Below are 27276 nucleotides of genomic sequence, written 5' to 3'. Positions count from 1 at the left end.
ATGGATTGATAACAGCCTCTCCTCCGAAGGATACACTCTTTCTTGTACGGTGTTGATGGGGGCCCCTAAGTAATGCAGAGTCTGCACTGGAGTAGAAGTCGATTTGCTGTGATTGACATGCAGCCCTAATCAGTGGAGAAGATTGCTTGTCAATTGGTAATGAGTTTTCTGAGATGTGCAGTGACCACTGCCATGCACTTCGAGAAGATTATGGGGTCTGATTTGAGGCAGAATGAAAGGACTTTGTACTGGTAGAGATCGTACCTACGACAGACCTCAAGAATGTGTGGTGCTTCCTGGCTATTGGAACATAAAAGTAAGCATCCTAGAGGTCAAGCGAACAAAGCCAGTCTCCCTGGTGTATTTGGCTTTTTAGCAGTGTATCATTTTTAAAAGGGCTGCAAACTTCTTTTATATCCAACAGTTTTTTGGCAACAATAAAAATGTCAAGATAACTCTAGTGGTTAAAGTATCGTGTAGAGAGAGATGGGAGTTTTGCCAATTGGCAGTTTTGACTCATCAAAGGTAGTGCACAGAGTTTATATGCCTGCTGCAAAAAACGTGTACCAGGCATATCAAAGAACAGGATTTTATGTGCATAGCTCAATGGGTTACTGCTTTTGACGAAGAGATTCTTTTTTTACTGTGCAGTTCATAAGTTACAATTGTATTCTAGCACAGTGAGCTATAAAATTCCATCAAAGAGCTGCATGCAAACTGTTTGTCACAGGTTAGAAAGTTATGTTTTTCCCCCAGTCATTATTCTGATGTTGTTAAAAAAGGTTTGCTTGGGTAGAAATGCATTCTTTTTTTTTTTTTATTATTTTATTGTCGCAAGAACATATAATATCAAGACCAACACTTGCTTGTATTTGTGCCTACAACCCTGAGGCCGGCATGACAAAGGCATCGCACTCACAATTGTCCAGTATATATTCTGCCCCACTCAGGCATTCAGTAAAGTAATGATCAGGTATTTCGTTGGAACCTTATGAATATAATAGTCAAGTGTGTGATGAAATCTTGCATTTTGTATTTTAGGCACAGCTTATAAAAAACTTAAAACGTGACTCAGTTGTATCTCACAGAACTCACATCCTTCAGTGCTCACTAGTCGCTACCCTAGAGTGGGTCCCTCCCACAAGTCAACAAATGCCATATCTTCCTCCCAACCTCCCCCCCTAGCTGCTCTCATTGCGTCGGATAAGGTCTGTACCCAGTGTGCATGGCCTCAGTTACAACCTCTGATCGTCACTCAAGGTCTTCCTCCCCCTCTGAACTATCAATATCGTCCTCCGGCAAAGGATCACAAATGTCCCCTCTGTAGGTGTTCCATGATTGCCAGATACCATTCCATTTACGCGGACTGGCTCTTGTTTGGTATACCGCCCTCTCCGTTAGCATGAGCAAGTCCATATTTCTACTCCATTGTGCCAGGGTGGGGAGCTCCGCCGTCCCCCATTTTTGTGCGATATCCCGTTTAGCAGTCATGAGGCCTATCGTGACCCACAGCTTCCCGTAAAAAGTTAAATCAGTAGGCCCCCACACATCGAGCAGGCACACTCGTGCGTCTAGTGTTAGTGAGGTGTTAAGTGTTTGTGCGATGGTGCGGAGCATCCGCTGCCAATAACATACTATGCTGGTGCAGCTCCAGAGTGTGTGGATGAAAGTACCTTCCTCGCCGCATCCCCTTAAACAATATGGATGATCCGCCCTCATTAACTTATGTAGAGTGATTCTCGTGTAATATATCCTATGTAGGATTTTCAACTGTACCAGGCGGAACCTAGCTGATATTCCAGCCTCCCGTGGGGAGGCAATAGCAGCGTTCCATTCAGAGTCGTCGAAATCGCCGACGTCCTCCACCCATTTCTCTTTTAGTTTCTCCAAGGGGTCAGACATGTTATTAAGTAGCTTACGGTAAGTCAATGATGTCGCTTTCTCTTGCATAAAGTCTGTAAGCAGGCGGTCTTCGAGCGGTGAAGATTCTGGTGGTGTAGAGTCCTGAGGGATCACTGCTTGGAGGGCATGCCTAATTTGAATGTATCGAAAGAGTTCATTGTCTCCCAAGTCATATTGGTCCTGAAGGGACGCAAATGAAACTACCCCTTCTCTGGACCACATGTCTCCCACCGTAGAGATCCCGATGTTGTCCCATTGAGTAAAGCCCTTCGTGTGCCTCAGGTGCCCCAGTGCTTTGGCGTCCCACAGTGGAGTAAGTTTCGTAATGATACCTCCCCAGCGTAGTTTTGTGTGCGCCTTGTACCATAGCTGCACGGTGTGTTTAGTGGGCCCTATCAATTTCGTTGCAACCCCTTTGTGGTACAGTGGTGCCAGTAGGGTGTGGGTGCCTAATTGTGTCCTGTCCGCCTGAAATGCCGGGTCGTTTTGTGGGGCGTGCATCCATTGATTAATAACCTTTAGTTGGGCCGCCCAGTAATACATTTGCATGTTAGGCAGTGCTATCCCGCCATCGAACCAGCTCCTGTTGAGCTTTACGTGAGCTATTCGTGCTGGGCGGTTCCCCCACAACAGAGTCGACATCAGCGCCGTCACCTTCCACCTTCTGACCCCTGCCCACACTACATCTTCAACAAAGCTGACTCCATCATCGCTCCCCAACTCCGCGATGTCATCAACTGCTCCTTTAACTCAGCCACCTTTCCAGAAATATGGAAACACGCCGAACTCAACGCCCTTCTGAAAAAACCAACAGCAGACCCCTCAGAACTGAAAAACTACCGACCCATCTCCCTCCTCCCTTTCCCGGCCAAAGTCATCGAGAAAGCCGTCAACAGCCAACTCGCAGCATTCCTTGAATCCAACAACTCCCTGGATCCCTCACAGAACGGCTTTCGAGCCAAACACAGCACCGAGACCGCCCTCATTGCGGCGACCGACGACATCCGAGCACTCCTGGACAACGGTGAAACAGTGGCCCTCATTCTTCTCGACCTCTCCGCCGCCTCCGACACTGTCTGTCACAACACCCTCATACAACGCCTCAACAACATCGGCATACAAGGAAAAGCCTTGGACTGGATCATCTCGTTCCTAGCCGGGAGAACACGAAGTCATCTGCGGCGTACCTCAAGGCTCCTCACTCAGTCCCACCCTCTTCAACGTCTACATGAGTCCCCTCGCCTCCATCGCACGTCGACACAACCTCAACATCATCTCCTACGCCGACGACACCCAGCTGATACTTTCCCTCACCAAAGACCCCAACACCACCAAGGACAACCTTCACGAAGGTATGAAAGAAGTAGCCGAATGGATGAAACAGAGCCGCTTAAAACTCAACTCAGACAAAACTGAGGTGCTCATCCTTGGATCCTCCCCCTCAGCTTGGGACGACTCTTGGTGGCCTTCCGCTTTGGGATCAGCGCCCACACCCACTGACCATGCACGTAACCTTGGCTTCATTCTAGACTCCTCTCTCTCAATGTCCAGACAAGTCAACGCCGTATCGTCCTCCTGCTTCAACGTCCTTCGCATTCTCAAAAAGATCTTCCGCTGGATCCCCCTCGAAACAAGAAAGACTGTCACCCATGCATTGGTCACGAGTCGACTGGACTATGGCAACACTCTCTACGCCGGAATTACAACTAAATTGCAGAAAAAGCTCCAGCGCATCCAAAACGCATCAGCGAGACTCATATTAGACATCCCGCGCCAAGAGCACATCACCGGTCACTTAAAAGACCTCCACTGGCTTCCCGTCAACAAAAGAATTACTTTCCGCCTTCTTACCCACGCACACAAGGCCCTTTATAATCTAGGACCAGAATGCCTCAACTCCCGACTGTCCTTCTACTATCACACCCGCCAACTAAGATCCTCCATTCAAGCCCTCGCCGCAGTCCCGCGCATCCAAAAAACCACCATGGGTGGCAGATCCTTCTCCTTCCTGGCTGCCAAGACCTGGAACTCACTCCCCACCCACCTCCGCCTTACTCAGAATCACATCTCCTTCAGAAAAGAACTGAAAACCTGGCTATTCGATAAACAATGAACCCCTCCCTCTAGCGCCGTGAGACCCTCTGGGTGAGTAGTGCGCGATATAAATGCCTGAACTTGAACTTGAACTTCCGAAAGAAGCTGGCGGGCACGAGCATTGGAGTATTTTCAAGTATGTATAAAAAACGCGGCAGCGCCATCATTTTAAATAATGCTGCTCTGCCGAGCAATGTCAGTGGTAGCTCCTTCCAGTGTTGTACGTCGTTGCGCAGCCGCACGAGAGGGGGTTGTAGATTAAGAGTAATGAAGTCTGTAGTCTCTCGGGTGACATGTATTCCTAGATATTTAAAGGAAGCGCCCGCCAGTTCCAGAGGGCAAGTCTCCGGGAGGGCTGGGAGCGGTCCCTTAAGCTCGTAGAGTGTTGATTTCGACCAATTGATAGTGTAACCGGACAGCCGCCCGTGTGAGTTGCACAACGTGAGGAGGTTCGGAAGGCTATTGTCCAGGTCAGTGAGGTAAATCAACATGTCGTCCGCGTACAAGGACACCCTGTCTTCCCAACTATCCTCCCATTTAATCCCTTTCAATAGTGGCGTAGCTCGAATAGTAACTGCCAGTGGTTCTAGGACCAATGCGAAAAGGAGGGGCGAGAGCGGGCAGCCCTGTCTCGTCCCTCGCGCCAAACTAATCTCACGCGATATGTGTCCATTAGCCACCACTCGTGCCACTGGGTCTTTATACAATAGTTTGATCCATGCGATAAAGGTGGGCCCAAATCCCATGCGGGTGAGTACTGCGAACAGGTAGTTCCATTCCACCATATCGAATGCCATTTTGGCATCTAAGGACAGTATTGCCGCCGGTTCTTGCAACAGTGGGGTTCTGGCCAATATTCCCTGCACTCTACGAAGATTCAATGCCGTGCTCCTGTGTGGCATAAATCCAGACTGGTCCGGATGGATCAGCTGGGTTAAGCACGGCATGAGTCTGTTTGCTAACAGTTTCGCTAGAATTTTCACTTCAGGATTTAGGAGTGAGATAGGCCTATATGACGTAAATTTGTTGGGTGGTTTACCCGGTTTCGGAATGGCCACTATGGTCGCCATCCGCTGGTCTAGGGGCAATGTTCCCTCCCCTCTACTCTCCTCGAACATCTGAAGAAGGGGGGCACTCAGGGACTCAGACATCGTTTTAAACCATTCAATGGGTATCCCATTCGGGCCCAAAGCCTTGCCCGAGTGGAGTGCATTTATGGCCAACTGAATTTCATCAGTTGTGAGAGCGGCATCGAGTTCTTTTGCCGCCTCCTCTGTTAGTGTGGGTACGGATATATGGTTCAGGGCCTCTCGAGCCTCGTCCTCAGTCACGAGTATCGTGGGGGTATATACCTCAGAAAAGTAATCGGCCAATACATTGACGATATCGTCCGGTCTGGTATGCACTGACCCATGTGAGTCTTTAAGTTGCAAAATGTTCCTGTTACCCCCCCTTTTCCTATCGAGCCATGCCAGGAGTTTGCTAGCCTTATCTCCAATTTCGTACACCCTGTGTTTGGTGGCCGCAATATCTGCCAAGGTTAAGCGCCTCAGGTGGTCGTCGAGGCGACGCTGATGCAATTGCAGTGAGTGTAGTGTGTCGTCTGATGGATCTGCCATATGGGCAGTGTTGGCCCTTTCTAAATCTAGTTCCAGTTCTGAAGCCTCCCTCCCTTGCGTTCTCTTATGGTGCGTGATTGCTGCTATGGCTTGTCCTCTGAAGACTGTTTTATAAGCCTCCCATAATATCGAAGGCGATTGTACCGAAGACCGATTTTCCTCAAAATAATATCGGGTAGCTTTCCTTAAGTCCGTACGAATAGATGGAATCTTAAGATACCCTGGAAAGATTGGATAGACCCTCTTGCGTATTTTCCCTGTATTAGATATAGTCAGAGTAATCGGTGAATGATCCGATATACCCCTCGGTTGTATCTGCGCATTGTCTATGGTAAAAAGGCCGCTCCCTAATGTGAGGAAGTAATCAATCCGTGAGAGGCTGTTGTGTGTGGCCAAGTAATAGGTGTATTGCCGTTGGTCTGGATGTAACAGGCGCCATATATCCGTCAGCCCGTGCGCTTCCAAAAAACTATGAAACTTACTGGGACCCCCCGTGTGCGGTCGAATTGGGAATCTGTCAAGAGTGTTATGCAGTATAGTGTTAAAGTCTCCCCCAATGATTAAGTGTCCGGCAGGGAGACTCAAGAGGAACTTGCCGAGGTCTGGCAGCGCTACTGCGTGCAGCGCCGGCGGGATGTAGACCGACACCACATTCAACGGCCTGCCTTCCCACTGGCCATGAACCGCCGCGAAGCGGCCCTGGTCATAAGTCGAGGTGGACTTCACAATGTATTGGGAGGATGTTCGTAGCATTATGCCAGTACCGCGGGATCCTGAGGTGAATTCCGCGTGTGCAATCATGCGGTAGCCCCATCTATCCATTGCCTGTGTGGCCGTGCCCACTAAGTGTGTCTCCTGTATCAGGACCAGGGCAGGACTCAACCTCTTAATTCCTTGCATAACCAGGCCTCTTTTGATCTTATTGCCCAGTCCCCTTACGTTCCATGATACGATATGCAGTGGGGTTATCGGGGCGAGGCTATCTACCCTGGCCATAGCGGTGACTTGTCATGTGGCCCATGTAATGTCTCTGGATTCATTCCCTGCCGTATCTCTTGGGAAGTGTTGATGTGGGGGTTGGCCCAGCGCTTCATGCAATCGGCAGTACGTTTTGAAAGGAGCAAAGCAGGCTGAGCGCCAGCATGCCTACTTTCGTGGGCCTGTATGCGAGTCTTGTGGCACTGTGTGTTAATATTGTCATAGTACAGAGTGTGAGTGTGAGTCAAGCATTGAACCTTGAGGACCAACTGGTCCCGAACAAGAACCCCAAAACTACCTACGATCCCCCACCCCACAACTCCCCCCCTCCCTGCCCCCCTGCTAAACGGACTTGGAACTGCCCGCCCCCCAACTTAGCAGAGTGCCTAACCCAAACCCAAAACACAGTACTTGCTCGCTGGGGTGAAGGACTCTCCGGAGTCAGCGGCCCCTCATCCAGTCCACGGAGGACCACCGCCCAGTGTCCTTGGCGGCCCACCCAGCCAGAATTACAATTGGTTTAGCATTGTAATCACGGGAAGTCATTGTTCCTCATTGTCTTCACGTTCTGAAACCTCGCTCAGGGGTGAATGCCGTCCCGCATCTTCGCCGGATACCTGGGAGCTTGGCCGTGCGTCCTGATTCCGGTGTCTGTTCGGTCTATTGGAGCGGCGAGGCAGACCCGTTGTTCTCCAGCCCTCCAGCCAGTCGTGAGCCGCTTCTGGGGTGTCAAAGAACCAAGTTTTATTGTCCGCCACTATTCGTAGTTTGGCCGGGAAGAGCATTGCATATGGGATTTCTCTCGCTCGCAGTTCCTTTTTAACTTCAAAGAAGGTCCTCCTCCTGCGTGCAACCTCAGCCGTGTAGTCTGGAAAGAACGCCAGTGTGGAGTTTTGGACTTTAATTGGGGGTGAGTTTCTTGCCGCTTGTAAGATCGCATCCCTGTCTCTGAAATTGAAGAGTCGGCAATGATTGGTCTTGGGGAAGCTCCTGTTTTCGGTCGACCCCCGGGGACTCGGTGCGCTCTTTCCACTGAAAAAAATGCGGAAAGACCCTTGGGCTTAAGTTCTTGTTGGATCAAGTTCTCCACATACAGGTCCATAGCTCTAGTGTCTTCCGATTCTGGAACCCCTATTATGCGGATGTTGTTCCGTCTTGAGCGCCCTTCCTGCTCGTCCAGCTTGTCACGCAGGTCTCTATTTTCTTTCCAGATCTGTTCCACGCTGATTTGCAGTTCTGAGACGTCTTCCACTAGTGACTTTGTTACCACCTCCATCGACTTCACTTTTTCCGACATTTTGTGGAAGTCAGCTCTAATTAGTGTTATCTCAGTTGAGATTGACCCCACTGTCGCTTGGACCTGCGTCAGAGCCCGCATCACGTCCTCCAGCGTCGCCTTCTTCCCTCCCGCCGTGTCGGTCATCCTGTTTGCCGGTAGTTTCGCGTCTGTTGGGGAGGATAACGTCTTTTCAAAGGCGTACTTTTCGAGTCTTGACTGCGTGTTTCCACCCTTTGTCCCCTTAGCCGCCATCTCGGCCGCTGCGGTAAACTTCTAAGGAGCAGGTGTCAGGAACAGTGTGTGTAGGGAGCCGAGGCCAATCGCCGTTAGGCCCGGTGACGGTTCGCAGTTTCCCAAGGGGTTATGGATGCGTGTGGGCCCAACCGGTGGATGGACCCTCAGTCGTCTTCGTCACTCTCTCCTCCCTGCAGGCCTCTTTGTTGGTGGGTCATACGGGTCAGGCCGGCACGTCGTGTGGCTCGCCAGGGAAATGAGTCAGCGCAGGTCGTCTTCGATCAGGTGGCCTGGGTCACACTCGCCCACAGACGTCGCCCTCACCGTGCCCCTCTCACACCGGTTATCAATGCGGCCCCAGTCGGGAGCACTCCGTCCGCCGTAGGTGCGTGCCCACCGGCCGTTGCTGCCAATGTCTCTATGTCGCCATGCTCCGCTGCGGCCACCCCAGCGACACAGTCCACTCCTCAGTCGGGCGATATAGAGGGGTGATGGCACCGCACTTTCGCGGCAGCATACAAGGCAGGGCGAGTGGTGACGGGCCCTGGATGATTGGGCCCCCGCCGGGACTTCTCTCACCTGTAGCGGCGAAGGGGCCGGAGCGGCGCCTCGATGAATCTCCCCGCCAGGCTTCCCGGGGTTCGGGCAAGGATTCCCTACCGGTCTCCACGTTATAACAGGGCACCTCGCCGAGGACGGCAGCACACTCGCCATCTTCTGTCTCCAGTCGGGTTCAAGATGGCGGAGCCGCACTCGGACGTGGCTGGTCCGTTTGTCTCTATGTAGGGTTCAGGGTGTTTCCCGGGTTACAGCTGGTCTACGCAGGCGACAGACGGTCTCCGGGCCACAGGCGCCCGGGTTCCGACCTCCGCACCGGTCTGCGCGTATCTCTCGTCCCTGGAGCCGCTCCACCAGCGGTCGCTTCCGGCTCCGCAGCACCGAGCCCGCTGCACTTCCTGTCAGGTCCTGGATTCACTCCGCCTCCCGGCCTCAGTTCCCCCTGTGGCCCAAGCGAGTAGCGCGGCCAACTCCGCTTCTCTCGAACGGATTTTCGTTTCTGTTGCTGCCGGGTGTGCCGCCCGGTCCCGGGCTGCAGTACCTTCCCGCAGGACAGTTTCAATGAACGGATCAATAGTCGGATTTATGAAGGGGCCGCTTCAACCTCGGAGCTCGCCCTCTAAGCTGCCGCCATCTTCGGCTGCTAGCCACGCCCCCCTAGAAATGCATTCTTATCATTAAAGTCAACCCTAACCCTTGTGTTATGTTCTGAATCCTGAGTTTACACCTATCCAGACCAAGCACTCTTACAAAAGGCCTACCAGTATGGATCATATGTGAATCCCTCACCTTGCAGTGCTCTCTGCCTTATATAACATTTTCTATAAACTGATTTACACACGTATGATTCATTGTCTGTGTATGAGTGTGTGATGTAAAGTGCTCAGACACCCTACACTGGTAGAAGGGGTGGTCTAAAACAAATGAAATACATGTGAAAAAAGGGACTATGGAGCTGCTGGATGGTGACAGTGAGGGAATCATTGAAAAGCCCCAACAAAGACTGTTGTATCTCGTTGCAGAGTAAGGTCATCATTTGCTATGCTTTAAAAGCTAATATAATTAAAAATATAATGACAAATGTGTCGTAGAGTGCACCATTTCCCCCAAATTTACTGGAGGACAATGGCCAAATACCCCCATTGTAGTGGTCAGGCTCGCTCGCAGCACTCACTATGCATCGTATGAGGGCTGGCCTGACAAAATTTGTCTGGGCGGCTTTGGGTCCCCAGTTCTGCCTGGAGGCTGCTGTAGGTTTTCCCCCTTGAGCAGGCTGGTGGCTAGTTCCTCCTCTGGGTTGACAACGTTGCTGTTGATAAGGTCTTTGTTGCTGCTGTTGTTGGTGACCTTGGTACCATTGAGCGGTTTGAACCCTTTGCGGATAAAAAACACCATTGATAAAGCTTGTGGGTGTGCTTTAGCTGTTCTTTTTGTTTCTCGAAACCTACTGCTTTCAGGGTCTCCATCTCAGACTTCATCCAAGCCATCTAATCATCAGGATGACTGCTGAATAAGGAGGATCCTGAGAAGGGAAGATTAAGAATATGTTGGGATTCTTGTTTAAGGGTGTGAGACAAAGCCAAGAGTGCCTTCTTAGGGCCAAACCATGGCAGTACTCATGGTCTAGTTTAATGATCCCTCATTGCTAGATTAACCAGATAGCATAACGCACTTGGGCAAGAGGGATCTAAAGCTTTTGCTTCTTAAGAATTAACCTTAAAACTTAATGAACCTACAGGACTGGAAAGTGAAAGGTCAACCTCCCAGACTCAAGCATTCCCCATGTTAGACTAATGTTCTGATTTGTTACCTTTGCCTCAATTGTAAAGCGCTCTGATATCCTTCGGGATCAAGTTCGCGCTATATAAAACTTTATAAATAAATAAATAAAATAAATGAATAAATGACAAGTCGGCAGCAGCACTAAAGATTTGGTTGGAGACCATCATGCCCTCATCAAGGAAGACCTCTTGTTGATCTCTGAGGAGGTCTTCTGCAAATGTTTGTAAAGAATCCCACAAGGCTTTGTCATATGTGCACAGCAGGGCTCACACACTTGCTGCTTTCATGGTGGTGGCAGATGTACCACACATCTTGTGCCACACTGAATATAACTTCTGCCTCTCTTTGCCTGGTGGCACTGTAGACGAAGGAGTAGTGGAATGCCGTTTCTTTGCCGTAAGAATCACCACAGAATTGGGGAGGGGTACGAGCAGAAAATTAGTGGATTTCTGTACTTCTTTTGTGGCCCCGACAGAGCCAATTTGGCTAAAGCCGGTGTAAGGAACAGCTCCAAGGCTGGTTCCAATAGATCTCAAACCAGTGGTAGGAGTGGTCTGGATGCTGTTTGGTGAGGAAGTGTCTTAAAAATCACTGAAGTAGATGGAGTGGGAGTCGGCATTGTAATGTTGGCACAAGTACCTCCTGAAACCTGTTTATGTCACCCACTAGAGAGAGCCTTGGTTGGGGAGAATCAGATAGTATTAGTGAATATCTGCCAGCGCTGGAGGAGGAAGACAAAGAATAACAGGTCATACGGCATCTTGAAGGTGCTCTAGAACTGGACTTGGGTGCATGATGGTGATGTGTGCATCAAGAGGATGGTCATGACAAGGAACACCATAACCTATGGCGATACCAGGAATGCCTTGAACAATGACAAGATCCGGAATGTGATAGTCGAGGAGAAAATACAGTCCTCGGGGAGGAGCATCCACAGTGACACTGGCAAAAGCGGTGCCAAATGCGCAGGAGGAGGTGGAGTCAGAGATGGAGGATGCGTAGGAGAGCCTGGAAGCAGGATAGGGGACTATAGAGAACATGCCCTGGAGTATTCAGAGTTAGAGGAAGATGGTAGATGTCTAGGTCTTGATTTTCTGACTTTGTCCACTGGTCTAGATTGTCTCGACATCAACAGACTTCTTGACTTCGATTTTCTCCTATGCCTCGACATCGACAGACTCCTTGACGTTGAACTTCTCCTGTGCCTTGACGTTATGGTATCCTTCGACATTGACCTTCTATGCCTCAACGTCAAACATCATCTCCTCTTCGAAGTCAACCCAGCGCTCAAAAGCAAAAATTTAGGGACTGCACCTCGTCTTGATGTCAATGCTCTCGATATCGACCAAGAAGTATGTCAATGACATTCATTGAGTGAACCAGTTGTCAAACATTTCCTAGTGCGATTTTTGTGATAAAATAGTAAAAAGGCTGAGCTCAGTGCTCCAAGATCGTGTCTCCAGGAGCTGGAAAAAATAACTAAAAAGCGTAGACAGTTTTTTCACATTTACATAATGGCAGCCTATAAGGCTGAAATGTCCACTTTTCCTTCATCTTTCTATTTTTAAAGAGGGATTGTGAAAGAGATTTAAGTAGTCAAATATTAGTTTTTTTCCAGTTATTTTGCCTTAAATATATATTTATATAACATACATACTTATATACATACATACATACATATAAATATATATATATATATATATAAATATATATATATATATCTTACCTACTTGTGGTCGCCAGCAGGTAGTTATAGTTAGGACCTATTTTCAATAGGAAATTCGCAACATTTTATTCTCAATAACTTTGGCACCGGTAGACGAATCTTCGCGAAATTTCCAAAACTCGTGGCCCGCTCCGGTCCGCTTCTATCTTTAAAGTTTGGGGGTGATTCGTCAAGCAGGGCCGAGAAAAAAGGGGGGGTCCCAAAACGTGTTTTCCCCATGCAATTTACCATAGAAAACTTTAGACACGGCTACAACCCGAACTGCTGAACGCAATTACACCAAATTTGGCAAAAAGATAGCCCTTGGTTCAGAAAGATTCCTTTTTGGTAAATGGTGTAATCTGTTCAGTAGTCGCTGAGAAAATCAAAATTAAAAACGTTTTGATGTCTATGGCCGCGGAGGATCCGCGCACCCTCCCGATCACAAGCTTTATGCTAATTGGCTGTCAACACTCCAGACCAGGAAGTGTTGGCAGCCATCTTGTGCCTCGGGGCCTGCCATATCACGGGGCTTGTATGTTTGAAGTTGGGGGGCCTCTAAGGCCCCCCAAGCCCCGGGGACCGCCAACCCCTGGGGATTTAAAAGCAAATTAAATTTAACCTGTGTGGGGGGGGCTCCTTCCCAGGGCACTAAATATTCAAAATGGGGGGTCCGTTATGGACCCCGAGCCCCGGCAACCACCACCCCCCAGGGCTTCGCATTAAGTGGGAGGGGGGCCGCGCGCCCCCCTCCTGAGCCAATAATGGCCCTGGGGACCGCCACCCACACGACTCCTGCAGTGTCCCAGGGTGCCCACCCCCGGGACACTGCTGTTTGCAATGACAGGGCGGGAGCCTAGCTGCTCCCACCCTGTCATTGCAAACTCCTTTGCTTCATTGAAGCGAGAGCAGGGAAACCTGCTCTCGCTTAAATGAAGCAAAGCAGAATTGCTTTTCCATAAGGGGAGCTGTATGTCAGCAGCTCCCCTTATAGAAATGCAATCCCGGCTCCCGCAGGACGCGGGGAGCCGGCGGGACCGTGGGGGGATTGGGGACCACCCCCATGGTCACCAACGGAGAGGGCCAGCCCCGGGGAATGGGGTCCCCGGGGCCACAAGTGGCCCAAGAAGGGGGCCTCGAGCCCCCCTCCCAAAAATAAAAAAATAAATAAAGGCCGGCCCAGGGGGATGGGGTCCCCGGGGCCAATAGAGGCCTTAGGAGGGGGGCCACGCAGACCCCCTCCATAAATAAAAAAAAACATTTGGCCATGCCCCTGGGGATGGGGTCCCCAGGGCAGGAATTGGCCACGGGAGGGGTGGGCCACATTTTTTTTTAATGGGGGTCAGGCCCTAGGGGATGGGGTATCAAAGGTTATATTGGGGTGAGAGGAGGTCTGCCACTCTATCACAAGGATGATGTCATCAGTGATGTCATGCGTGATGTCATATGTGACGTCATCAGCAGTGCATAGATGAGCTAACTATAATGGGGGAATTTCAATGGTTTTGTACGAGTGAAATGTCCAACTAACTATAACGCCCCTGAAACCTATGGTTAAACAAAAACTGTTTCAGCTCCCATAAAGAGGGTTTTATTTATTTATTTATTATTGGCAAATGCCTCGATTTGCAGCTCTGTGCTTAGTTTTAGAAAAAATTGTTTTTAGAATAAGGAAACAATATGCTATGTAAAAGTATTATATTAGGAGTTTAATTGTCTTCGAAGATATTTTTTATGCTCTTTTGTAAATGTTGTCTTATTTTATGATTGTATGTTTTCCTGGTGAACTTTTATGATTCATCTGGAATCGAATAAAGGTTTCCGACTGACTGACTGACTGAGTCAGACCAGAAGGTTGGCTTTGCCAGGCCTCCACTCCACAGAGAAAGTTTGTCTATTTTGAATTTTAAAGTACAGTGGTTTGCGGGACAATAATATACCACACTATGGAGGAAACCGCCATGCTTTTAGGTGGCACCCTGCACCCCATTGGTCAGGGGTGCCCCGTGCTTGTCTAGCAGCATTCTGGATAAATATGAGAGAGCTACATAGCAACTCAGACCTACTGCCTGAAACTACTTCCCTGCTGGAACCCTGGCCTGCACCAAGAGGACTGCACTCTGAATGACTGTGCATGCTGCACAGTAAGGAACTACAGCCCTAAATACTTTGCCTTGCTTCAAAAAGAGGAAGCAACAGGTTAGAATAGCTTCACCTGCATCATCTCCAGCAAGGAGAACCCAGCTAACCACTTTCAGTTGGGCTTTAAAGGATTTGGACAGGTGCACTGTGGGAAATGTAGTTCCAGCTTCAGAGGAGCAACTCAGAGATTCTGGCACATTTGATTTGTATTTAGGACACTTTGAACCCTCAAGAGGAACTTGAGGGTGAAGTTCCAGATATTTGGAGAAGTTTGAAGTAACTTTTGGAAAAGCTCCATAAGGTGACCGGCCTGACACCGAGAGTCAAGCCGACTACCTTGCACCATGACCCAGCCTAGATTTCAGGTTCATTCCACTGACAGCTCTGGAGCTCAAGACTTCCAGAAGCTGACCAGGGGCACTCACTGAACCAAGCAGATGAAGCCACTGTGAATCCATCCTGCTGGAGAGGTGCAATGAACGTCGAGAGAACATCTTCAAGAAAAGTTTCTAAGCGTGAAGGTAAAAGTTTGACCAAGGCCTCCCGCTTAGAGTATCCAACCAGGGCTCCAACACAGTCGGCCTCAAACTTGACTTTGTCACGGTCAAACACCATCAGATGTCCCAATATGGCACTATAGGTTTTTAAGCACTAGAAAGTATTTATACTTTAGAAAATTCATATGTCCGAGTCCCAACATTGGAATATTGTCGTTTTGGTGTCTAAAATATGTCCTATTTTATAAATCTATGTGGGAATTTATTGTGTGTTGTGTCTTACTTATTTAATGTATTGGTGTTTTAAAATGCTTTACACACATGTCTTCTAATGTAAGCCTGCCTGCTTGTTGCAAGCTACCAAAGATTGAGCAAGGGAATAATTTATTGAGACCTTGACTGGACCTTATATTGCGTTGGTGACCTGATTGCTAGTGGTAGGTGCATACTTACCCCTTACAATAATCCACCTTCCAATAGGGGTTACATGACTCTTCTCATTAGTTCACTACTTTCGACTCCAGGCACGCGTGATTTGACTATCTTGTTCTATAAACTGTGACTATCTAATTTGTGATAATAATACATATCTGAATGACCCAATCCTCCCAACAGATTAGCAATAAACCTCCTTCTTAAACAATCAAAGAAGAAGATACTCAAATCATGTTTCAATTAGATAAAAAACAGAGAACTCTTACAAAAACCAACTCCTGATTAGATCATGTGTTCCAAAGGATGACAGAAGGTTTCCTATGCAGAAATGGATAAAAATGTGAGAATATAGTAACAAGAGAATTTGAGCCTGCCCTGCCACTTTATGAGAAAACCTCTACCAACTTCTTTAAAAGTAATGAATGTAGAGATACATTTCAACTCTCACATTAAGGGTGTCAACCTTCATTCCTCTCCTCCCTCTACTTCAAATTGACCACTGAGCTGCACTACCAAGAGTCACATATATGTTATTAGCTGCATTCTTTCCCAGAAGTCAGAACCAGATAGACATATGTGTTTGAACCTCCACAAGAGTGACATTAAAACATTTCTCAAAGTACTTCACTGTCTGCAACTGGAGACAAGCATCAAATGTATGCATCTCTGCACCATTCATAATGCATATTCAGGCAAAGGCGCACACTACATACAGACACTAGCTCCTCATTGTACTTCAACCAGAAATCTACATTCGGTGTCCACCCAATTAATCTGCCAATGACCATTTGGAAAGCTGAAACATAGAGCTTGATGATTGGGTGTACAAGGTCATAGACTATGGAACGCCTTCCAGTCTACATTAAGATCAGATCCCAACCATAAGCAGTTGAGGAAACCCAGAAAACTAAGCTATAAACACATACTTTTATTGGATCCTGCAGAGAATAGAGCTGTAATTGAAGACCTTTACAGAAAACTGTTTAATTAAATCAATGGTAAAATCTATTATCTTACTAATAAAGTAACTCCTTTGGACAGCCTGATTAGGCTTGCTTCCGTGTGGACTTTCCTGTCGGATAGTGTGTCAGTGCAATTCTTACATTTTATCAAATTATTGTTTTTGTGCAATAAATGCAGAAAATGAAATAAAGATATCTTAAACAAATAGTCTCGAGAAATTCAGCCACCAATACTCTTTCAAGCATGCCACTGCCCTATAGTCAGAAAGTTCAATCCAAAGCTGTCCCAGTCTTTTGTTGGGGTAAACATAACACAACTAGGAAAATTCTCTGAGCTGTGGGCATTGCCTGTGTATTGCTTTAGGCAATATGGAACTCTCTGAAATTATCAATTACTTCAAAGCAACCAACCCCAGGAAGAACTGACTCCCAATAAATAGCTACCCCTGAAGGACCTTGATAGAGGCACACCATCAAGTGAAATTTAAAAATCTTACACAATAATCAGAAGTAGTACACATACAAAAGATCCTGGACCTCATTTATGAAAAGTGACACATCGCTGCGTGAAAACAGCGATGCGTCACTTTTCATTGCGCCCTCCTTGAGACACCCATGATGCGTCATATTTACAATATGACGCATCATTGCACAAGGAGTTACAGATACGTCAGTATTTCTGACGTATCTGTATGGCTCAAAAGTGACGCATTGCTGGAGTGTGTCACAAAAGTGACGCAACTCCAGCAATGCCGCCTTTCACATGGGCCAAGCCCCATGTGAAAGGACCTGCGTCAGTCTTACGCCTGCTGTGAGGCAGGCATAAGAAATTGACGCATTTGCGTCCTAGAAGTGACGCAGTGAAATCTTATGCTTTCACTGCGTCACTTCTATGACCTTTTCTTACGTCAGAACGCCCCCCCCGCATTCATTAAACCTGGCGCAGGTATAATGTAGTGCAGGGGTTTACAAAGTGACGCATCAACCTAGATGCGTTACTTTGTAAATATGGTGCAACAAGGCACATATTTTACGCTGCTGGTGCGTCACAAAAAGTGACGCACCGGCGGCGTAAAAGTCACGCACGGCCTCATAAATGAGGCCCCCTGTGCGGAAGAACATAAACATTGCACACACGGATTCAAACATACCATGCAAAAAGTAAACATGCATTTATGGAATAATAAATACACCATGTTTCCATTACAAATACTTAGTAGATCACAGATACCCACAATCGTTATTATGACTGCTTATTTTTAAATTTACCATCCCATCACCTCTGACAAAACCGAGGGTACTGAGCTACACAACTTTTTTTCTGTGCTACACAGTTGTACTATATTTTCAAAGTTATGCTACTGTTTTTGCATTTCAAATTCTTCGTTGTATTGTACAACCGAACATGTTATTCGTATAAGATAATACCTTCACCAAGATGAGCTGTAACCTTTCTCAACCAAGTCTCTCTCACCCCCAGTATCCTCCCCTACACATGCCCTCATCCATCACAATGACACCACTAAGCCAGGCTTGCTTACATCTTTGGTAAATTGGGCAGGCGGATGTGTGAAGCGCATATTTCGACAGAACTGTTTGCCATGGGGGATCAGCTCCATGTTTCCTCTTGAGCAGGCAGATTGCACGAGTGGGAAGTTTGGGAACCCAGCACCACTTACCAACAGGGGTGCTACACTTTCAAGGGAATGCACTTCTACTTCTGACCAGGACCACTGTTCTTTTAAAAGGACACCACCAGCAGGTCCTAGTCAAATTGCCACATTCCGAAATGGACTGTACCTAGAATTCTCACTAGGGCAGACTTATGTTTAGTAGAATCACTGTCCCTTCTCTTCAGGGCACCTCCATCTACACCAAACATTCCTCCCTATCAGGCGTCTTCTCCTCACCTGTTCTTATGGCAAGGAATCAGAGTCCACCTCTCAGGGTATTACTTTCTAACTGTGAGAGGGATTATGTTTTTGTTATTAGAGTAACGCTTCCACTTTGGACTGAAAATATAACATGACTGCTATGTACTCATGTTGTAAACATTTAATTTATACAGAATTTACGAGGTTACCATCAGAAAGAGGCGGGATGTGTGTTTGTGTACGGTTCCCTCTCATTCAACAGAGCACAGACCCCTCATTTCAGTCTCCAATAAATTCTAACCTCAAATGTAGGCGGTGCTTTAAAGCGCATGTCCACAGAACTCTTTGACTGATCCAGCTCATCTCTGGGAGGGGGCTGAGACTTCGTTACAATCGCAGGTCGATGAAGCGGGGAACCAAATTCTGTCATCTCCTCCACGGGGCTCAGGTACTCATCGTCTGATGTGATGGGGCTAACCAGATCTGAAGAGGTCCCAAGATGTGAACGGGGGTCCACTGTAGGAGCTATAGGAGAAGGTAAGACATTGTTTAATTGCAAAGAACACAACTCGAAAACCTTAACTGGAGAAGGGACAAACATTAGCTATGACATTGTGAAATACCTTATGCAAATTTGGGGCCTGATTTAGCATTGAATGGACAGTGCTCCATCCATCAGGGTGATGGAGGACATTAACTCTGGCATCCTGACAGACATCAGTCTATCAAATTTAGAGATGACCTCTGACCCAGCAGTCATCTTTGTACATTGATAGGAACCGCCGTCAGGGACAATTTATGTCATGGACACTGATGCATGCAGAACTGTCTTCTGTCAGTTTAATAAGAGTGCAACTGCAAGGCGCTTCACACTGTCACATTTTCTTTTACTATAAGCGCACACAGACCCACCGAAAAGAACGATAGGGGCCCGAGTCTCGGAGATTAACGTAAACCGAAAGTCTAACTTTAAAGTCAGACATTTGTTCTAAGTGAGCCTTTTGGTCTACACTTGGGGCCTGATTCACAGAACTAACTTAAGACAAAATCCTAAACTTACTACTTTTGGTATTCACAGAAGGCATTTAGTAGTCTTAAGTTAGGATTTTGTCTTAAGTTAGGATTTTGTCCTAAGTAAGCATTTTGTCTTAAGTTAGAATTTTGTCTTAAGTAAGGATTTTAAGTTTAACTTACATTTTTCTTAAATTTAATTTAAGACAAAATCCTAACCTAGGATAAAATCCTAACTTAAAACAAATCCTAATTTAAGACAAAATCCTAACTTAAGACAACTAAATGCGTTCTGTGAATACCAAAAGTAGTAAGTTTAGGATTTTGCCGTAGGTTAGTTCTATGAATCGGCCCCAATGACTTCAGGTCAAAACTTAGACTTTTGGTCCAATGTTTACTTTTGTGAATGAGGCCCTACCTGTTTATTTATTGCATTGTCATAAATATTCTATTTTAGAATAAATAGTATTTTTTAAAGGACTGTACCTGCATTTTCAAAGGTATACATATTGCAGTGTCCTGGTCTCTGTGGCATGGAGTGCAATTCATAGTAAACCGAAATGCGATTTGGCGACCAGAGAAATAAACCTCAGATCAACATTTGCTTTGGGGCCATGGTGACCCAACAGTTTATACTCCCAATGTCACAAAATTCTCCTGCTTGCATAGTTTCCATCCTTCAATATTTTTTTTCTTATTATTATATAAATATACGACCTTAGATTGTATATGCAGAGTAATACAAAAAATAATACCAAAAGTAAAACCAAAAGATCGGCCACAATGGTCTAGTGAGACAATTCACGATTGGCCAACGCTCTGCGCTGGGAGTGAGGGTCATGCTTTTTAATATCAAAGCTGAAAACACCAACGGCACCACAAGTGCTTAATGTGTAAAAGAATGAGTACTGGGGCTCAAGGTCTTGCTCAGTCGCCCTTTTTCGAAAAAAAGGGGAGCCAAACACTTGGCTGAGTTCTCGTCTGGTTTCCACCTCATTCCTCTTTCATCCACCACTAGACACCCCCCATCTCATAAGGTTCTTTTTCACACCTGCTTTTTCCTTTTGACAATGTTTTTCTCTTCCTCCATTCTCCTTGTGTATTTTCCTCTCTTTTGCTCTGGTTCAACGTCTGGTGAGGGAAAATAAGTCCTGTCCCCTCTAAAGATTGAGTGATTTTGGCCTCCACCTGCTGCCCCCGGCTCAGATTAAGCACTGGGCACAACCATTCTGCCCTCTCAGTCCTATACATGGGCAGTTAACTGTAGGCTAAATACATCCACCAGCTGAAAAATCATCCAAGCCTCACAGATTCGAGTTCATCTACTGTATATCAGCAGTGTTAGCAGTATTGTCTCCATTAACAATTATAAATTACCTTAGACATTTAAAAAGTACAATCTAGAGGGTTTCTGTCTGGCAAACATTAGTCCCCAATTAATATATTCAAGCAACACCTCTCATGTATATGGGAACCCCTAGTATAGCGAGGCAGGTGGTGCGGATGGAAACATTTGCCTGCAATTTCTCAAAGATGATGAAATATAGGTTACCAATAGCTTTCCAAATATTCAGACTGCACATGGACCCTATTCACCACAGGAATGGAACACCTCAAAGAGAAGACATTTGCTTCTCTTCACAATCTGTGCAGCTTATTGACAGCATATTGCATGCGGAACAAAATGTTTTTAAATGTCTAATTAAAATACTGTACTACCTTTCAATTCACCCACTTTGGTCCATTTTCAGAAGAGAAATATGTGTTTTGTTTAAATACATATTTATTTATAACTAAACTTGTGCTCTCTGATTTTTGCCATATTCAGTCCCTTATTTTTTTTTAACTTCTTTTCATTAAAACAGTAATCAGCATTCATAATCATGATCACAAACAGTCTTCGAATTACCTTCACGCTCAATGTGATACACACATTACATTGCACCAACATATTGTGGAATTGACATTCCCCTTGTAGGCCCCCATCCCACCCCCATGGTCCCTGTGCGCACCACACCTAACTAGTCAAGAACCCTCCCCAATCCCCTCTAAGCTTCCCATGGCTGCAACATTTTCTCCCATTTCTTGGGGCATCCCCTGCAGTCATAAACTGTCTTCTCTGCCACACAACACCAGTCCAAGCCCCTTTTCCATTGGGAGACTTTAGGCGGTGGAATTGCCCCCCACGACCCAGCACCATTCCTCTTTGCAACCATTGCTGCCACCTGTAGGCAGATTTGTTGAATTCAGTCCCTTTTTTAATCACGAAAAATGTAGTAACACTATGCACATATGCAGTCCTTTCATACACAGAGGGAACCTGCTGCACTGTGCTTTTAAAGCTGCAGGATGCCCTAGCTGTCCCTATAGCCAAACCCTGGGCCACTGTAAGCCATTTCCTATTGAAGCTCTCATATTAGACTATCTTGGCATGCTGTCCAGCTCCACCTTTCCTTCTATTTCCAGGAAGGAAAGAGGGCTGTTGAAAAACTGTGTGAAGATGTCCACGATGCAGACACAGGGTTACAATTGAGTAACTTGTCCTTCTCCATTATTGAATCTTTGCTCGTATTCATGAACTCTGAAGGGAGGAGGAATCACACATAAGGATGAGAAAGGGAAGACATAGAGCATATGAAATATTGTACTCACAACACACATGGAAGGTTACCTCAGATGCCCATCCATCCTGTAATCAGACATTGATATCTTGCAAATGTATACAGTGCCTGTGAGGTTACGCGTGTGCAAACGTCTGCAACCGGTGTACTCCTGGGCGATCATCATTTCGCTAGAAGACCCACAAAAGCCGTGGTTGTTGAAATGTGATGCTGATGGCATTTTCTTGTTGCTGTTGTGCTGCATGGTGCTGGTATGGTATGGTATGGGTGGTTGATGTGTTCTTGCTTTTCGGTTCATTGTATGTGTCTCACTATCTGCAGGAGAGTTAACAAGTGATGGACCACAGAAACAAAAGCCGTTCTCTTTTTGATTATTATTGGGCCTTAAACAAGTGAGTCAGCTGGAAGCAGTGTCATTGAGAGGTCCTGGTTCTAGCTCATACATAGGCTGATGAATCATCGATTTCTGTGGAGCACTAATTGTTTATTTGCACCCGCTTATTCTTCTTATTTCATGAAGATATTCTGAAAGTCTCTAGACCAAATTAGCAAAGAGAGGTCACATCTGACAAGGGCTTCCCTCTAGCATGACAGCTCTAGAGATGTAGTGGATGTTGGTAGATCTTCTTTCCGATTACATTGATTTTGTAGATTTCCTGGTCTAGCGAAGCAGATGTTGATGACACATTTAGGTATCACTTCTTCAGTGCCATCACTAATAAAAAAACTTAGGTAGAGTAACTGTTCAAGGACAAGACATGGTGAAGGTCTGTTCAGTTTCCTTCCTATTTACCAAAGTAAAGAGCAACTTCTCCCAGTAGCAACAGTGTCACCCTGCACACAATAGCACATGTGAAAACTGTTGGGTGTCTACTTAAGTGGGCCACCATTAAAAGGAGAAACCACGAAGGTAACAAACTTCTATTAATAAAAGAGATGAGTCAGGTCAACAGTGCAAAAGATGAATCCAAAAGGAATCCAGCTGCAAACAGCAATAATCAACTTCTACAACATGGAACAAGTTGGCAATGAATACAACGAAACAAAGAGAACGTATCCCTGAAGGCCGAAGCATCTAAACTCTCATCTACATCAGTTGCATCCCTGCAGGCCAATGCAAGCACACACTCTTCTTCGCCAGGTGCATCCCTGGTGGTCGAGGCAGGTGAATGTTCATCTACAGCTGTTTGGGTCCTGAAGGCCGGTCAGGTAGGTGCTCATCTATGGCAGTAGCGTGTTGAATACTTCAGTGTGCAAATCATAGGAGCTGCCACAGGAGACTGGGAGAGACTGCAATCATCTAGTCAGGACCAATTTCAATCTCCTTCAGTAGTTCATCACTTCTGGGCATCCCACAGCCTGAGAAGATGGTGGGTTTCTCCTACTGAACAGTCTCTCCTCCGCCTGAGTCAGGCCCTCCCCTTCCTTCTTGAGTAGCCAGGCATGCTCAAGGCTTTTTCTCAGCTTCTCCAGCAAGGTGCAAACTTCAAGTGATACCCCCTCACTTGTGGTAGACTGGTTATCACACAGCATCCCTTTGAGTGCTTGTCGGCGCACTCCCTTCCATCATAAAGAACTTGGACCTGGAACAAAGCACTTCTATACTCACTTTACAGACAGGGGATGGGATCCACTGTCCGAGGTGTCAGAACTGGTTCTCTTTCAAACATCATTTTTAGTCTGCGCTCTAGGCCCAGCCTCTGTGTGAAGGAGTGTCGCTCACAGCAGGTAGCAATGGGACTGTCTTCAAGCCAGAGTATCGAAAAGGAACAATGAGGTGTGAGTTCTCTGCATGTGGCAGCCATCACCTTCTTGAGGCAGTAATCAGGGCCACACAAAAGATAAGGAACTGCCAAGAAACTTCCTCACCTTTAGCCACTGAAACTGCAGTCCCACTCCTCACCTCTACCTCGACCAAATGGCAGTGCTCAGGAAGAATTAATCAAATATAGAAACAAAATGTTGCAGAGGAATAAATGAAGAAGCAAATCTCTAAACCTTCTTTTTTGTGAGACTCAGATACCAACTCGAAGTATACTCTACAAAGAATACTTTATCTTTTTTAATTATGTCAAAAAACCACACAAAATGTATACACAAATAAATACATACAGAACGATGGCCGCCAGAGAGCGTTCACAGGGCAAGATGGCCGCTAGAGCATTGTAGGGAGTAGTCGCACTACACTCCCTCTCCTGCACCAGGTCTTTACTAGGACGCTAAGAACAGTAAGATGTGGTGAAACCATTGGAATATGTGGTTTATTCACTGGTCAGTCCTGAGACTTTGGAGAGCGGCGCAGTTTAATCGCCAGACAGGATGTCTGAATTGCAAGAAGAGGAGAATGTCTTCACGCTCCAAGGAGGTTATCGGACCAGGGGCCATTCCGAAAATACCGCCACAGGGTAAGAAAACCACCCCTGCACTAAGCGCAACGCAAAAGGCGCAGCTGCGAAAGACTGAAAGAGAAAAGAAAGCTGAATTAAAAGCACATGCCGGTGCAGTGCGAAGCACTTCACTGCATGGAGAGTCAATAATCGCAGCAGCGGATGGAGGCGTTACAGATGGCAAACAAAACAAAAGCAGCAGCGGACTGAACAAAGACAAGGAGAAGGAGGCAGCGCTGCGACAATCTACCTTATCGGAAACTTTCACTAAGAGGTCTGTGACGGTTCTGTTCAGCGGGTCCGGTAAACCTGTAGGAGCTGGATCCACTGTCATTGAGGAGTTGCAGACAGCAGAGACGAAGGGTGGAGAAGCCGGAGGAGGCGGAGGCAAGATCACGGAGCGGGCAGTGGAGCAAGTCGAGGAGCATCCAGGGAGCAATGGCGTGCACCCAAACGGGAGCAGCGCGCTGCAGAATCTCCTCGTCGAAGGTGGAATCAGGGTTGCCGAGCAACCAGAGAGACGCTCAGGAGAGAGCACGCCCAGAGCGGATGTGTGCAGTATGTCGGGGAAGACAGACCAAGTGGCGGAGGCAGAGTCAGAGACGGTTGTGGCAGCTCCTGGTATTACCTCAGGCACGTCAGGCATAGAGGAGAAGAAACCTCAAGAAGGAAAAGAAAGCGAAGGGCTAATACCAAGGGACGCTGAAGGTATGAATAACGCCTCAATGATGGACGCGCTGCTGCAGGTAGAGGCTGAGCTTAGCAATAGTCTGAGATTGAAATCGGATGTAAACTGGGGAAGTATTGTGAGTCTTGAATCACAAAAAGAACGTGAAGGGGATACATTTTACTCAGTCAATGAAGGGTCAAGCTCATCCAGTATGGGAGATGAGTCAGGGGGTCTGGATTTGTCATCAGAGGAGGAGGAAGTAAGCACTGAATCTGGTATTATAAATGTACAGAAAAAGAAAAAGTCAGCCTCAAAACGTAGTTCATATGCAAAAACGAACAAAAAACTTCTGTGGGACTACTCCGCTACAGCAGGCTCTTTTCAAGAAAACATGCAAGGGTCACAAGGGCCACAAGGGAAGGATTTTGTAACTGAGCAGGATGGGTCGGGAAATCAAGCTACCCTGGACTTACTAGTCAATATGTTAAAACAAATACAGGGAGAGGCCAGGGCAGAAAGCCGCAGAGCTAGACATGACACCAAAAAAATACAAGCCTCCATGAGGAAGATGAATAAGAAGTATGAGGAAGTGGAGGGGAGAGTGGAGCTTGTAGAGGAAAGGACGGGAAGATTGGAGGATGAAGTGACAGATTGGCAGAAATTTAAGACGGAACAGACAAAGATAGTGGAAGACCTGCAATGGAAAGTGGAGGACTTTGAAAACCGTCAGAGACGGAATAACGTAAGGCTTTTGGGTCTGGAGGAAGGAGTGGAAGGACAAGACGCAAGAGGGTACGTTATCAGGCTACTAAAGGGGGCCTTCCCTGAGGCTAGGTGGCAATGGGAAGATGAGGTACAAAGGGCCCACAGGTTCCCACTGACAATTAAAAAAAGGCAAGGAGCGGGTCAAGACAATATGCCGAGAGCGATGCTTGTGTTCTTTGGCAATTTTTTGGCAAGGCAGGAGGTGATGGAAAGGGCAAGACCGGACTCTAAAAGAACAGTAGAGGGGGTTACTTTTTTCGCGAGGCCTGACTTTTGTCATGTTACTGTCGAGAGGCGATGGCGTTTAAGACAATTAATAGCCCCCTTTCAGCAACAAGGCGCAGAAGCATATCTGATGTTCCAGGCGAAACTTAAGGTTATTAATGGCGGCCGCACAAGGATGTTCTTCTCCGAGGTAAAAGCAGGTGCATATCTTGAAGAATTAACGGAGCAACGCAAGGGGAAATGAGGAAGATCTAAATTGAAATGGAACTGATTACGAAATATGAATCTTGGACTAAAGACTATGTATATGGAACAACTGGGAGGGAGAGGGAGGGCGACACTACAATGCAAGCAGTCAACATATAGGTCAGGATTGACCTATTTGCCTGTACAAGGGGGGGCGGGGTAACAGTGGGTGGGGAGAGGTAGGGTGAGAGGGGTGGGAAAGGGGCTGACGAGGTCGGGAAAACAGCACAAAAGAACAGTTCGACATGAGATTAAATATGTAACAGGATGGAATAAGGGGGAAAAGAGTAGGGAAAAAAATTATAATGAAACATGGCGTTAAGGGTTGCGACAGTGAATATATGCGGCTTAAATGACAGTGGGAAAAGACAGAAGGCGGCATCTTTGTTCAGACTGCTAAGACTGGATGTGATCTGTTTACAGGAGACGCATATTTTGGGAAAAGAAAAATTCAGATTGGAACAGATGGGATATGAGCTATCGGCTAACACTTGTCAGGATACAAGAACAAAGGGGGTGGCTATACTAGCAAGGAAAGGGGTTATTAAACTCAGGGGAAAAAAAGAGGATCCTGAGGGGAGATGGGTCATAGTTGAAGTGGAAACCACTGCTGGCAATTTAACAATTGTATCTGTATATGGCCCAAACGATGATAACCCTGAGATGTTTGAATGGTTAGATCAGGAACTCGCACTTTGGATAGAACCGGTGATTATGTGTGGCGATTTTAATATTAATGGCTTGCACGGGTTGGGGAAATCAGGAGGTGGGAAATACGTTGGGCGTAAAAAGAAAACATGCAATGCAGTAAATAATTTGATGCAGAATAATGCTTTGTCAGATGTATGGACTAAATATAATCCACTTGGGTCAGGGGGTACTTTTTATTTGGCACCTCACAGAACGATTGCTAGGCTAGATTATATTTTAGTGTCTAATGAGAAGCTAAATGGGCTACAGATAGAACGGCTGCCTAGAATGATCTTGGATCACAATATATTGGTAATAACTATGCCAAGGATATATAGAGGAAGACCCAATCCACATATCTGGACTTTCGAGAGAAGACTGCTGAAAGAGGAAGGTTACATCAATAGGATGAATGATTGGATTACGCAGTTTTGGGAAATTAATAGAGGCTCGGCTCCAGCTAAAATAATTTGGGACACATTTAAGGCCGGGATAAGGGGGGAAACTTTGAGCTACACTTTAAAAAGGAGTAAAGTGGAGAGAACAAGGATGGACAGGTCCATAAAAGAAATGGATAGATTAGAAGAACAACTAAATAAG

General features: G+C 46.6%; 1 protein-coding gene across 4 annotated transcripts in view; it reads right to left on the bottom strand.

The window, feature by feature from the left end:
• SPEG (striated muscle enriched protein kinase) overlaps positions 1-27276 on the bottom strand; it is a 1484310-nt gene that overhangs the window by 856962 nt on the left and 600072 nt on the right. For all 4 annotated transcript variants that reach the window (XM_078679189.1, XM_078679190.1, XM_078679187.1 and 1 more), the window contains exon 7: positions 18363-18586. In XM_078679189.1, the coding sequence (XP_078535315.1) occupies positions 18363-18586 (224 nt within the window). The remainder of the gene's footprint in view (positions 1-18362; positions 18587-27276) is intronic.

This window comes from Lissotriton helveticus, chromosome 3_1 (assembly GCF_964261635.1).
Source record: "Lissotriton helveticus chromosome 3_1, aLisHel1.1, whole genome shotgun sequence".
NCBI lineage: Eukaryota > Metazoa > Chordata > Amphibia > Caudata > Salamandridae > Lissotriton > Lissotriton helveticus.
This window is presented reverse-complemented; position numbering and strand designations above follow the sequence as displayed.